This window comes from Tupaia chinensis, unplaced genomic scaffold (assembly GCF_000334495.1).
Source record: "Tupaia chinensis unplaced genomic scaffold, TupChi_1.0 Scaffold140095_1, whole genome shotgun sequence".
Taxonomy (NCBI): Eukaryota; Metazoa; Chordata; class Mammalia; order Scandentia; family Tupaiidae; genus Tupaia; species Tupaia belangeri.
The window spans coordinates 58,788-73,331 of NW_006199974.1; the positions used below are offsets into that span (position 1 = coordinate 58,788).

At 39.9% G+C, this 14,544-nt stretch overlaps 1 protein-coding gene and 1 pseudogene across 1 annotated transcript in view; both read right to left on the reverse strand.

The window, feature by feature from the left end:
• Positions 1-504: 504 nt before the first annotated feature.
• LOC102494038 (60S ribosomal protein L17 pseudogene) lies at positions 505-1,049 on the reverse strand (annotated as a pseudogene).
• Positions 1,050-9,541: 8,492 nt separating this feature from the next.
• Positions 9,542-14,544, reverse strand: part of KIAA0825 (KIAA0825 ortholog) — a 494,795-nt gene continuing 489,792 nt past the window's right edge. Inside the window, exon 21 of the mRNA XM_014593286.2 lies at positions 9,542-9,679. Within this exon, the coding sequence (XP_014448772.1) occupies positions 9,562-9,679 (118 nt within the window). The 3' untranslated portion in view covers positions 9,542-9,561. The remainder of the gene's footprint in view (positions 9,680-14,544) is intronic.

The window sequence follows — 14,544 nt, forward strand, 5'->3', positions numbered from 1 at the left end:
AGGAAGTTCAGAGAAGTCAAAAATAGAATAAATATCCAAACTCTGCACTTAAGTATATCATATTCAAACTACAGAAAATCAAAGACAAAAAAAAAAAAAATTGAAAGGAGCCAGAGGGAAGAGTTAGTCATAGGAAACAAGAATGGGTCAAAGAGAGAAATCAGATCTTCTAGACCACTAGGACTTCTTACTCTCAATGAAACTGGGTTCATTGGAGGGCTTTTAATAGAGGAGAAATGTGATCTGATTTACATTGAAATTTTTTAAAGTTTGCTTATTTCTTCTATAAGATAGAAAGAGGGAAAAAAGGCAGGCATCCCAGCAGGGTGTCCACATCATGCTTCACCGCCAGCCTCAGCCAGCCTCGATGACCAGCATAAGCATGTGCCTGACATGTACAAGGAGGCCCTGGGACACAAACCTAGTACCTTCCCATGTGGCTCCAGCATTGCAGAGTGTTGTGTTTTCACTGAGCTCACTCTCTACATTTGTTGTATGCTGACTTTATTCCTGCGCCGTAATTTTTTGTTTCTTCAGTTTCTTCTGGACTATCTTTTTCTTCTGTGCAACTTCTTCCGGTTTAGGAACAATTTGGTCCTTTTCAGTGAGGATCACTCACTGTGGCAGGGGGAGCTCGTGTGGGTTACTCCGCCCATGAGCTCTGTATGTAGACGGCGCTTTTTAGCTACCTTGTTCACCTGAGTATGCTCAATGACCAGAGAATCTACATCTAACCCCTTAGGTTCAGCATGACTCTGCATTTCTAAGCATGTGCAGTAAAAATTCAGCTCTCTTTCTGGGCCACTGACCTTGTGCCCGCCCTTCTGGTTAGCCTGGGCACATCTACCAACTCCACCATTGTAATGACGGAATGGCACACACTGCTTCTGTAAAGTGACATCCTTCAGATACTTGGTGGCTTTTCGTATAAGCATACCCTTGATGGCCTGGGCCATTTCACGAGTGTTCTTAAAGTGAACATGAAGATTTGAACCTCTTGATTTGCATGATTTTGTGGGGTTCTCTGGATCAAGTGAATAGTGAACCATTTTCAAACATCACCTCTGGCTGCTAATGAGAAGAGGACTTAATATATATTATTTATATTCTATTAATAGAACTTAGTTCTTCCTAATTTTTTTTTTATTGCCAGAGGGCACGTGCACTCACCAGAGAGAAAAAACGAAGTGAGGAAGTATTCCCCATTTGGGTGTGATCACTCTGTAATTCTTTTCCCTCCATTTTTCCTGTCAGGGTTCTGGGCAGGCATGCCAGTGTGCCTGGAGCAGAGTGTTTTTCCAGATTGTGGGGCTGGGATTTGAAACAGTCTGCCATGTGGGATCTGACTCCCTAAGCACTACACTTAACCATCATGGTACAGGGTCAATCCCTCACCTCCCAGTTTAATATCTTTTTAGAGGAGCCGTGCAATCTCAAACTCTACTCTGTAACATTTTTCTCTTAACTCATTTGCTTGTTAAGATTTAGCTGTTTGTGGTAAAATACCCCAATTAATGGCAGTTTAAACAAAATAAAAGTTGATTACTCAAAAATGAAGGTACTCCAAGTATACTTTTATGATTCCACATCATCAATGAACTAAATTTCTCTTTTTTGTGTGGTTCTGTTACACCTATTATGGGCCATTCACATCTGGCCCAAGTAGCTGCTCCAGCTCCAAAATATACATATACCAGTCAAAAGGAAGAAGAAAATGATCTTTTGAAAATTTCCCAGGGATCAGGTGGCAGTGCAGTAGCAACACAATTGGATTGACATGGGAAAGGTTCTAGGTTCACATCCCTGGACCTCCCCAATGCTGCCAGCATACATGACATGCCTATGATCTGGGTTGGCTGAGACTGGGGATGGGTTGTGTAGTGAAGACCCCATTGGGGGTGCCTTTCTATTTCTCAAAAAAGATAAACAGAGAGAGAGAATTTCCCAGAAGTTATTACCACCATTTTTCTTTATATTTTACTGGTTACTACTTCTATACAGTCATATATAGCTACCACCATGGTATTCAATGTGATCTTGATTCTGGGTGACCATGCTATTCACTAAAAAGGGAAGGGGAATGGATGTTGGTTGTCCAACTAGTGGTCTTGCTTTGAACCTCAACACCCACATCATCTCCAGGAAGGTATTTCCCAGGCAGACTGCCTTCTCTCAGCATTTCAACATGGCTGAGAAGTCACCCATACCACGCTAGCCTGTGGCAAGATCCCAGCTATGCAGCATCCAAACCCAAGGGGCCCATTCTGGTTCAGTTGGCTATCACAGACAGGGGCTTCCCTAGGTGATTTTTCTAAGCACCACGGAAGTGCTTCAAAGATTTTAAAAGAAAGTGGATTTATGCTGGCCAAATAACCTTCTTACTTTATATCTGTATTTTATTTGGGGTTTCTTGGAGGAAGATTCACTTGAAGAAAGCATTACTCTTCTCTTACTCTGAAGACTTCCTGGCACCACATCAACAGATACCTGCAAGAGGAAAAGCTTCTCTAGCTTTCTTTCTGTATTCGGCTTCAAAATAACCAATACAACTTGTAGATGTTATTACCTAAGGTAAGATATTGTGAACCTGTGTCATCTGTAGCTGTACCAGTGCTTAAAGGACAGAACCAAATCCAATATAAAATACAACAAAATTTGGTTGTGTCGTTACTTTCTCTTTTGTTGTAAAAGGGATTTTTTTTTTTTTCTTACTGTGTGTGTGTGCTCACTGGAGAGATGGAGAGAAAGAAGGTGAGAAATCAGAGCTGGCAGGTGGCGTAGTGGTTAAGGACGTTCGAATCCCACATGGTTGACTGTGGTTCCAGTCTCGGACCTGGTGGCTTTCTCTCTCTCTCTCTCTCTCTCTCTCTCTCTCTCATTCTGAGGTTAAATTACATGAAATAATCTGATTAAATTAACAAATAAATAAATAAAGTTAAGTAAAATAATTCGTATTTTTAAAAAAGTGAAAAATCACCTCCCAGGGGGATGACCATGTCACAATCCCTTCTCCTCCATTCTCCTCTCAGATTTGGGGTGTACACACACCCAGCATGAATTTCAAGCCACTGGGTCTGGGACTTAAACTGCTGTTGACCCTGTGGGAGTCTAGCAGCACCTTAACCACTACACTATCAGCTGGTCCCATGATCTTATTTTCTATAACTTGTCTCATTCTATGGCTCTCATTTCTGCTGAGACTAGATATTTTTTTTAATCTTTCTTTTTACCAGTTAAAGTTAACCTTCTTTATCCAGTTCAAAATGATCATTTTCTGCCAAATATTCAAGCACTATAATAACCAAACATTCCATTAAGAATAATCATTACCCGAGACCTGACTCCTTTCTCCACCTTCTTTCACAAGATAGTACCAGGAGGAGGGGAGACAACATGTTTTATATATACCTAGGGATCTTCAAAAGAGAGGGAAGTCCAAAGAAATGACCAAAACAAAGTGCTTTTATACTTTTTAGACAGAATGATAAATTTTTTGGGGGAAAAAAATGACAGGATAAAAGGATCTCTAGACTAGGTCCTAAATTCTAGAGCAGGGATATACAGGGGTGCTGAAACTAGTCGAGCATAAATGTAATTCTGAGGAGTTATTTGGGGTCATTGTAGTCCCAAAGATAATCCCAGTCTTCCAATGCTACAGGCTCTTTTCTGGTGCAAGAGGACATAGCTCCTAGAGCAATCTTTCTGGTAGTTGAAAGTAGGAAAAGGCCCTTCTACAGTTCCATAGGTGATTTCAGTTTGAATGAATGAATATATCAGTTTGGTGTATTTAGGGATTGTTTATCTTTAATGCCATCGGATGACTTTTTTCTGTTAAAGAATTATACAACAGACCAACAGGTGGCATGGTGGTTAAGGCTCTGGATCCCGTGTGGCCAGTTCTGCTGTTAGAGTCCTGGACCTGGCAGGACATCTTGAAAATCATGCCTGCCATTGTGCATATATGTCCAAAATCTGGAGAGGAGAATGGAGGAGGAGGGATTGCAGTGTGGTCATTCCTCATGGGGGATGGTTCCTTATGTTCCCTCTCTTTCTCTCTCTGGTGAGTGCATGCGCCCTATGGCAAAATCTAGAAAAAAAAAATGAATTATTTTTGATATTTGTTAATGCAAGGTAAAGAAGACTTTATTCATGAGCATTATCATGGGGGACAGCAGATGTTGTAGCAGTTATGTCACTGGACTCCCATATGGCCAAATGTGGTTTGAATCCTGGACCCGGTAGCTTGAGTGCTGGGTGCATGTGTGTGTATGCGCGAGATCCCAGGAGGAGAATAAATGAGGTGGGATTGCAGTGTGGTCATCCCCCCAGGGGGTGATTTCTCACTTTCCCTCTCACTGTCTCTGTCTCTCTCTTTAGTGAGCACATGTGCCCCAAGGCCAAAAACCTCTTTAAAAAATCATCATCATGATATGAGGACCACTGCAACAGTACCACAGTGGTGGGAGAGAGTTCGGGCTGAATTCCAAATACAGTATGAACAAGTGGAAATGTGTAGCCCAGGAGCAGTGAGGAGCTTAGTAGATTAAAAAACAAAATTACTAAGAGGAAACATTATGAGGTGACAAAGATTCTTGCTAAATCCATCTAAGAGGATTCTTGCTTACAGCAGGCCAGGGTGATCCGATATCACCTGGGGGTGGGGTAGGGGGATGTTGGAGGATTAGGAGCTGATCAAATAACTGAGGATGATCAGATATTGAGGATGTGGAGTTCTGGCTAACCTGACTTAGGGTTCTTTTGTTAAAACTGAATTTTACAAAAAGTGCACAGATAAGTCTAGAAGGAACTTGAAACCCAAAGTTTGGCCATGCAAAGAATTTTCTTACCTCTTGTTGTTTTCTATTTCACAATAGGGTCCACTGATGTGGCATGTGTGGTCTGTCCTTTGGCCATTTTCTCAGTGTTTCTCAGTACTAGACAGTCATGCCCCCGTTTGCATGCAGATAGTGGGCCTCTTTGGGCGATGACCTAAGTTTCCTGATAAGTGCAGTCAAGAGGTGGGGATTCCTTCTTTGTCACAACCTACAGTAGTGGGATGGGGAATATTTGTCATGGAGATTCCACCTTTAGCTGTTTTATTGTCGCTGTTGTTGTTTTCTCCATTTTTATTTCTATTTTTTTCTTTTTGGAGAAGTTTTTGCTATAGGGCACATGCGCTTGCCAGAAAGATAGAGAGAGACAGAGAGACAGAAAGTGAGAACTCACCCACCAGGGGAGATGGCCACGCTGCAATCCTTTCTCTACCCTTCTCCTCTAGGGATCTTGGGCATGCACGCACAAGCTCCCAGCGTGAGTTAAAGCCATTGGATCCTGGACTTGAATTGTGGTTGACTACACGGGAGTCCAGTGACGTAGCCATTACGCTAACTGCTGGTCCCCTATTTTCTCTATTTTTAAATAGTGGTTTAAAAATAAATATGTGCCAGCTGGGTGGTGTGGTGGTTAAGACGCTGGATCCTACATGGTCTACCCTGCATTTCAAGTCCTGGACCCAGTGGCTCAAAAAATACACTAGGCATATGTATGTGCATATCTAAATTCCTAAGAGGAGAGTAGAAGTGAAGGGATTGCAGTGTGGCCATCCTCCTAGGATGGGGGGCGATTTTTCACCTACCCCATCTCTGGTGAACACACATACTCTATGGCAAATATCTAGAAAAAAAATTTACATGCACATACACTGAGTTGTCAAAAAAAGTCATGACTTTTTGTTGTTTTTTCTGTGAAAAAATACATCATGACTTTTCTGACAACCCAATATATTTAAAAGTCACCATATTCACCAATTTTAACTGTTGAATTTAATTTGCCAAGAATATTTACATTGCTGTGAGATCATCTCCAGAACTTTTTTCCTTTGTTATAGGGCTCATAGAGAGAAGAGAGGGAAAGAAAGAAAGAAAGAGAGAAAGTGAGAAATCACACCCCAGAGAGGATGACCATGCCACAGTCGCTTCTCTTCCATTCTCCTCTCTGGATTCTTGGCATATAAACATGCACCTGGTTTGAGTAGTTTTTTGTTTTGTTTTGTTTTTAAAGAGAAGTTTTTGCTATAGGGTTTGTGTGCTTGCCAGAGAGACAGAAAGTGAGAAATCACACCCCAGAGGGAATGGCCACACTGAAATCCCTTCTCTTTGTCTCCTCTTGGGATTTTGAGCACACACACACATGCACATGCGCCCCGTGTGAGCTTTAAGCCTGTGGGTTTGGGGCTTGAACCTCGGTCGACCATGTGAGAGTCCAACAACGTTACCATTACGTCATCTGCTGGTCTCGACCTGGTTTGAGTTTTAAGCTGCTGGGTGCAGGAATCAAACTACAGAGCTGGCCATATGGGCTCCAGCTACCTTCACCTCCATGCCCCATCCAGAACTTTTTTTAACTTAACAAATCTGAAACTATATACCCATTATACACCAACGTCCCTGTTCCTCCTTTCTCAGCCCTCATAACCTCCATTCTACTTTCTGTTTCTATGAATTAGACTACTTTGGATACCTCATATAAGCAGAATTACACAGTATTTGTCTTTTAGCTTTTGGCTTATTTCATTTATCATAATGTCCTTAAGGTTCATTTATGTTGGAGCATATGACAGGGTTTCCTTTTTATTTTAAAGGCCAAATACAGTTGTTGTTTTTGTCACTATGAAGTATTTTAAGTATCAAGAAAACTAGTTAAAAATGCTACTTATATACAAACTACTTGAAGCTCTTTTGCCTCAAGAATAAATGAACAGGAGAAATAAGACATGTCAATAGACAAAACAAGTGACTTTTTTTTTCTTTTGGTTGGTAATTCTATGACAGTGTTTGGTAGAAATGACAAAAACATAAAGTATCTGAAATACATGAGACTGTTTACAATATATTTAAAATATTCATACTGTTTTCACTTAGTAACTGCTAAACCAATAATAAAATAGATATCTCTTTATAATTACATAAAAATACAGTTAAACAGAACACAGAAGGAAGATAATATTTTATAGGAAGACAATATTTTTGTAATAAGCATATGGGGAGTTATAAACCGTTAAGCTTCATTCCTGTTAACTTATATACATGCAAAACAAATGTGAGAAACAGCAACTGTTTTGAAATATTACTTTATTTTTTTTTAATTTTAAATTGCCATAGGCTACACGTGCTCACCAGAGAGAGACAAAGAAAGGGAAAATAAGAAAGCATTCATTACCCTTGGTGGGGTGGCCATGCTGCAATCTCTTCTCTTCCATTCTTCTCTCTGGACTTTGGGCATGTGCACACATGCACCTGACATGATTTTCAAATTTCGGGGTCTGGTATCCAAACCTCATCATCAGCCCTATGGAATCCAACAGCCACCTTAACCACCATGTCATTGGCTGGTCCACCTAGCATAGTTTTCAAGCTGTTGGGGCTAGGATTTGAACCTTGGTTGGTTATGTGGGATTTAGCTCCTTTAACAACTAGGCTATAAGGCTGGTCCTTGAAATACCACTTCTTATCATACTTTAAAAAACATACTGAGTGTAAAGTCAAAATGATCTTATAAACCAATGACTTGTCATTTAACATTCCCAATTATAAACCTTATTGTACTTACTGATTTTAGTAATTTCAGTAAGTGTAGAAGAGAATTCAATGGCAAGCTCTATATTTTACCTTTTTCCTCTTCCCAATTTATCAAGTTCTCCCCTTATTTTACTTCTTCCATTTCAAATAAGAAATAGATTTTTTTTTTCTGGAAGAACTAAATCACTTCCTAGGATTAATATAGAAATATACAGTTTCAATAAAACATAGTTTTAAAAGATGACCTTTAGATATATTGAAAGACAACCCCAATGTGAAATCCTATAAGTTTATAAGATAGTTTCATTGGGTTTATTGAATCAATTTATTTTTATTTTGACTTCTCATTTTATTGTCTAGTCTAATAAAGCACAGGTATGCATATTTAGTACCTAGATCACCATTTATGTGAAGAAATAAAGTCGAGGGTCGCCCTATGTTGATTGCTATCATAACCCTTTATAGATAAGATTAGATGGGATGTCCAGTTGTCATAAAATTTTCTTATAATCTTTTAAATGTCTGTATAGGAATTTTCAACCCTATTTTAAAACACTTGGTTCATGATTACACAGGCCAAGTAAACAGTCTTTAAAAATAAAATATAATTTAGCAGGCAGCGGGCTACATGGCTATTTACACACTTTTATTTAAATAAAAAATACAGGAGATTTTCTAAGATGGCCTCCTCTACCCCAAAGTTTTACTCTGAGACAAATATCTGAGTACTTTCCTTTGGAAATCATGTAGCCTACATATACCTTGTGAAAATTACAGAACATGGAAGCACGGTCAGTTTATTACATATCTGAGAATATCAGAAACCATGATGTTTGATGTCATACGGTCTCAAGTAGTCCGTGACATAAGGCTACTCCCAGCTGTTCTGTGGGCTGCTCAACTGTCTGTCTTTGTCTTCTTTCAGCAGCGGCCATTTAATCATCTGTGTTTATTAACTGCCCACTCAGTGAGCAGCATACACCTACTGTACTGTCATGGCATCTGGGGAGTTATCAGGGTGACTTTGTATTGTAGCAGAAGGCCTTCAAGGTCTTTATCATCTAATATGCTGATAGAAGGGATATGATAAATATCACCGCACTTAGCAGAGAGGGTGCTAGAACCCTTTCTGATTCTTTATTGTGTGCGTGTGCATCAGTGTAATGGAAAGAAAAGCAGTAGCTGACATTACGGGTAACGAGCTGCGGGGCAGAGATGGCTGGAATGAGTCTTGAGCATCATTTTGAGAGAAAGGTGGTTTCTGATTGGGAAAAATGGCAAGCAGGCAGCGTGAGCCAAGAGGATGACAGGCAGTTGCTGAGTGCGGAGCATTTGGTGCAGCACCTCAAAGCACACAAGCAGAAGTTGAAATCTGACTTCGGAAGGAGACTGAATGCCACTACAGGCAGAGAGATAGCTACCGGGATAGTTCCAGAGAACGCTTTCTGTGGCTGTGATGAAGACGAATTGCATGAGGAAGAGGTTATGTGGGAAGGGAGGTTGATACAAAAGATGGGTATTAAAGGTGATTAAGACTAGGACTTGGGCTCCAGCTACAAAATTATGCTGAAATTTTCAGATGACCCTCTGGGGCCTACGTGACTCCATTTAACTTAACATCCCAATGTAATATTGCAAAATCCTTAGGGAAAAGATTGCCAAACATTTTGCCTGTTGTCATAGATACTTTGAGACTGAAAGGACAAAAAAATAATTCAAAGGGAACACGAGATGGCAGCAGTTATATCACAGGAAGAAAAAGATTCAGGAAAGAAAAACATTGGAAATTATCTTTAAAATAAAAAATATGCAGCACCTTATTCTTTATGTGCTGTATTCCTTTTCAGTGCCGAGATTACTTAGTCATCGCTTTCATGCTTCGCAGCACATCTGAGGTTCATTCTGACGATAGTAAAAAATCCTACTCTGCTACATGTGATTGTTTCCGAAAATAAAGCTGTCGCTGTTTTTTTTTTTTTGCAGATTACTGTTCTTCTGCGTTATCTGAGGCAGAAGAGTTCTGTATGGTGAAAATTCGATTTAAATGGTCCAGCATTGCTTTCTCTTCCTCTTCCAGAGTTTCATCTTCCCTCATTTCCCACCTAAAAGAAAAACCACATCTTAGTATTTTTGTAACTTGTGAACTATAGTTACTCACATATTCTAGGCTTGACTATGTAGTCACTAGTTGATTCAGGTACCAGTTTCTCTTTATTTATATGTGTGTGTGTGTGTATGTATATGATATTTATATACACACATATATATAATCCTTTATTTTACATTTAATCATTGTATATCTTTATAACATAGAAAATGAATGTTCCCAGCATGAATACACTGTATGTTAGTCCAGTCAAAGATTTTAGCTTACACATTGGAAAAACCTATTTATTTATTTTTAAGTGTTATTTCTTTCTTTCATGAGAATGAGAGATGGAAAGAGAAAAAGACAAGCACTCCCAACAGTGTCTCACACCACTATCCACCCCTAGTTTTCCTTGCCAGCATTGGGAGTGCACATGGCCGCCAACGGGCATGGGTCGACTGGGGAACCGAACCGCTGATCTTCCATGTGGATCCAGCCTCGCTTGAGCAGCCTGTTAGCACTGTGCCCCCGAGCTGCCCCTCTCCTTGTTTATTCTTGCCCAGCTGTCTCTTGGTCAGCACCATTCATTGGCACTGCTGCTATAGAGAGGGCCAGGGGAAATGGGAGAAGACAGCTCAGTAAGAGGGTCAAACCAGCTCTACTCCTGAATAAATCGTTTTGGAGGTTTTTAAAAAGTTGCTTGTTTGTTTGTTTAGGAGAGGTTTTTGCTATAGGGTGCATGTGCTCACCAGAAAGACAGAGAGAGACGGAGAGATGGAAAGCAAGAAATCACCCCCGAGGGAGATGGCCACACCACAATAAAGTCTAGAATTAGTAATCAACAAGTAATTTTTTTTTTTCCTTTTGAAGAGATGAAGAGATGGAGAGAAAGAGAGGAAGAAAGCACCCCACAATGGGGCAGAGTCATGACACAAAGTCTTCTCCCCATCTCTGCACCCTGTCAGGACTGGGGGCATGTGCATACACCAGGGCCAAGATCTGAACCAGGGTTGGCCATGTGGGAGATTCAGCTCCCTTAACAACTAAGCCATGGGGCTGGCCTGTAAATACGTCGCATAGCATATTTCCCTGATTTATGAGCAGATCAGTGGTTTTATGAGGCAGAGAGCTTTGCCAGGAAGATCTCAGCAGCATGAAGACATCCAACTAGAGTGTTTATACCCGAAGGGCAGTTCAGTCTATTCCTAGAAAAAATTGAATTTGAAGTAATCAAAATGATTCACCCAAGAAAAGCAGCAAAGTCTTAGCAAATCTCCATTGAAAATTTACTTAAAAAGAGAGAGAGAGAGAGATAGAGAGAGAGATTAAAGATTTTCTAATTTTGGCCGATTAGGAGATAGATATAATATTATGAGGTAAATATTATCATAATAACTCAAATACACTTACTTCTTCCTTCCCCTACCCTCTCTCTTATCTACCACCTCCTTATTCCTGGCCAGAGGTTACTAAGCCAGCATTCCAATAAGGAATTATTGCAGTTTATTTCTTTTCTTTTCCTATTTCTGCCACTCTCTAAGCCATCCACCATAACGTGTTGCCACAGGATTTTTTTTAAAGAGATTTTTTGCTGTAGGACCCATGTGCTCACTGGAGAGACAGAAAGCAAGAAATCACCCTTCCTGGGGGATAGCCACATGGCAATTCCTTCTCTTCCATTCTCTTCTGGGGATTTTAGGCACACATGAACCTGCGCCCACCATGAGTTTCAAGTCACCAGTCAGGGATTCAAATAACGATCAGCCACAGGGGAGTCCAGCTCCTTAATCATTATGCCACCTGCTGGTCCCCACAAAAGGATTTTAAAACTACTGTTGTTACTCCCTAAAAACCCCTCTGTTCTCAAGGCTTCTGTGGGATAGGACTTCTAAAAAGAAACACACAGCTACTCACCAAATGTCTTCCAGAACTTCCTACCTTAATAATCATCTGAACTCCTGGATAATAAACACCGTGTAATACCTAAGGAAACCACAGAGTTTGGGACAGAATTTGCTGGTTTTGTTTGAGGAGTGAAAGGTATTTCCCATAGAAACCTCACAGCAGGTGTCTGTTCCCACATAGGTCTTCCTGTTGGAGTGTTGGGTTTGGCATGAGCTGGCCAGTGCTGGGTAGTGATATAACCAAGGGAACTACAGAAAGTTCATGAAAAACGGAATTAAATATGAGTTTATTTTAATGCTCCTCCAAATAAAATTAAACTCGTGCATAGTTTTTTTCGTAATAGGTGCTTTCCTTGAACTTTTTGAAGACTCAGTGTATGTGAGAGAAAGAAAGGAAGGAACCATGGAGAAGAGGGGGGAGGCTTGGATATCACACCTGCTTTTAATTTACATTTTTCTTCATCACCTGCCTGGTAATTTGCCTCTCCTCCTGGCCCCAACTTTGTTTGGATTTTTTAAAAATATGGTTATTTCTGGTTTCCTTAATTCTCTGTATGTTTACACACAGTGAGAGTTAAGTCACTGGCCACACAGGTTTTAATAGCAACTTGAAAGATAAGAGAATTCTCACTGCCACACTGCTCAAAACCAGGACATAAAGGAAGATACTGCTAAAATCAGAATTTGGGGATTTACACTTTAGCTCCCAAGGGTTACCTTACACTATTTTCATGGGATTTTAATGATAAAAAGCTCTCACAATTCATTTTATAGGGCTGAACTTGGGCATCATTCATGCACATTAAGTTGAATTGCTCTCAAGCAGGAAAATAAATAGTAAGAAATACTCACATAGCATTAACTACATTTTAGGCATTGTTTTAAACACTTGATAGAACTACTTGCTCTCGTTACAGAATGTTATTCTTCCCATTCTACCGATGAATAAACAGAAGCGCAGACTATTAAAGTCATTTATCCAAGTATCTTTGGATTTGAAATCAGTGAGTCAGGGGACCAGTAGTTAGCGTAATGGCTATGTTTCTGGACTCCCATGTAGTCGACTGTGGTTTGCGTCCCGGACCCGGTGGCTTAAAACTCATGCTGGGCACATGTGCGTGAGTGCCCAAGATCCCGAGAGGAGAACAGAGGAAAAGAGACTGTGGCGTGGCCATCCCCCCTGGGGAGTGATTTCTTGCCGTGTCTCTCTGTTTCTGTCTCTGTCTCTCTGTCTGGCAAGTGCACGCGCCCTATAGCAAAAACCTCTCCAAAAAAAAAAAAAAAAGTGAGTCAGGCTGTGGAGTCTGTACGTATAATACCAACCATTTTATTGCTATTATTAATTACTGTTAAACATAGTTGAAATATTTTATTTTCTGAAAACAATGTTGCCCAAATTATAAATTTAAAAAAATAAACTACCTAAGGAAGATATACTCTTGAAAGAAATCTAATTATGAGAAATCAGGTTTTCCTTTTTTCCTCCCATGTGAAGGTGCTAATATTGTCTGGGAAAATGAATTACTTTATGAATGTCAACAGAACAAAATACATAATACGCACATAAATATTTTGATCATTGTCTCTACTTGTGAAAATTGAAACCGCAGTCTCTCTGCTTCATTAAAAATCCATATAATTAATGTAATTTAAAAGAATTGTATACATAATAGAAACCAGGATAAGGATTTTTAAGCTTCATGACAATTATAGCCACTTCACACAATAATTGAGATGTAGTAATTAATGATATCAAGCAACGTTATTTACCTACCACCACCTTCTTACGTTTACTTTGTGCTTGTTAAGAAGAAATAATTTCATAAGAGGATAAATGACAACAAAGATAAGTGAAAAAATAATACGAGAACTGCATTGGCCCCAATCATCTTACTCCTGGTGAGCAAAAGCATTAGATATTTGAAATGTACGCATATCACAAGCATTCTGATATTTCACATGACTTCTTAAGAAATCTATCTCTAATTCTATCATGGTTTCAGTTTCTGTTAACACATGTAAAAATGAATCAATTCTGTCAAAAAACTTTCAGAAGAGAAAAGAAAAATCTATCAATTTGTTAAACACAATTGACTGGGTAATCTGCTCAAAAGCTTTTCTTTCTTTCTTTTCTTTTGTTTTGTTTTGGTTTTTTTTTTGGAGAGATTTTTGTTATAGAGCTTGTGTACTCACCAGAAAGACAGAGACAGAGAGACAGAAAGCGAGAAATCACCACCAGGGAGTGGCCACACCACAATCCCTTCTCTTCCATTCCCCTCTCAGGATCTTAGGCATGCGTGCGCACACACCCGGTGTGAATTTACGCCACCGGGTCTAGGACTTGAACTGCGGTTGACTACATGGGAGTCCAGCAACATAGCCATTATGCCGACTGATGGTCCCATCTTTCTTTCTTTCTTTCTCTCTCTCTCTCTCTCTTTTCTTTCTCTCTTTCTTTCTTTCTTTCTTTCTTTCTTTCTTTCTTTCTTTCTTTCTTTCTTTCTTTCTTTCTTTCTTCTTTCTTTCTCTTTCTTCCTTTCTTTTTAAACCAGATGGTGAGAGTACATCATGAGAAAGGGACAGTGAAAGAAAAAGAGACAGAGAAAGCACCCCACAGTGAGACCTGGTGATGCCATAATCCTTTTCCTCCAATTCTCCACCCCTCAGGCCTCTGGGCCTTAGCATGTAAGTGCTGAGGTTTGGACTTAAACTCTGACCTGCCATGTGGAATCTGGCTTCCTTTGCACCACACCCAACTGTTGTGCTATGGAGCCAGCCACTGCTCAAAATCTTTAACTCTAATTTCCCCTAATATATTTCCCCTAATATCTGTGGGAGAAGCATGTTCCTACAGAAACCAGAAAATGTCTAAACCAGCAAGTTCTAGCTTTCCCAGAAGAGCCACATGAGGTGATCATATTTTTGCTTTTCCTTTGGTAGTATACTCTCTGATAAGATGAAAAAAGTTCATGGA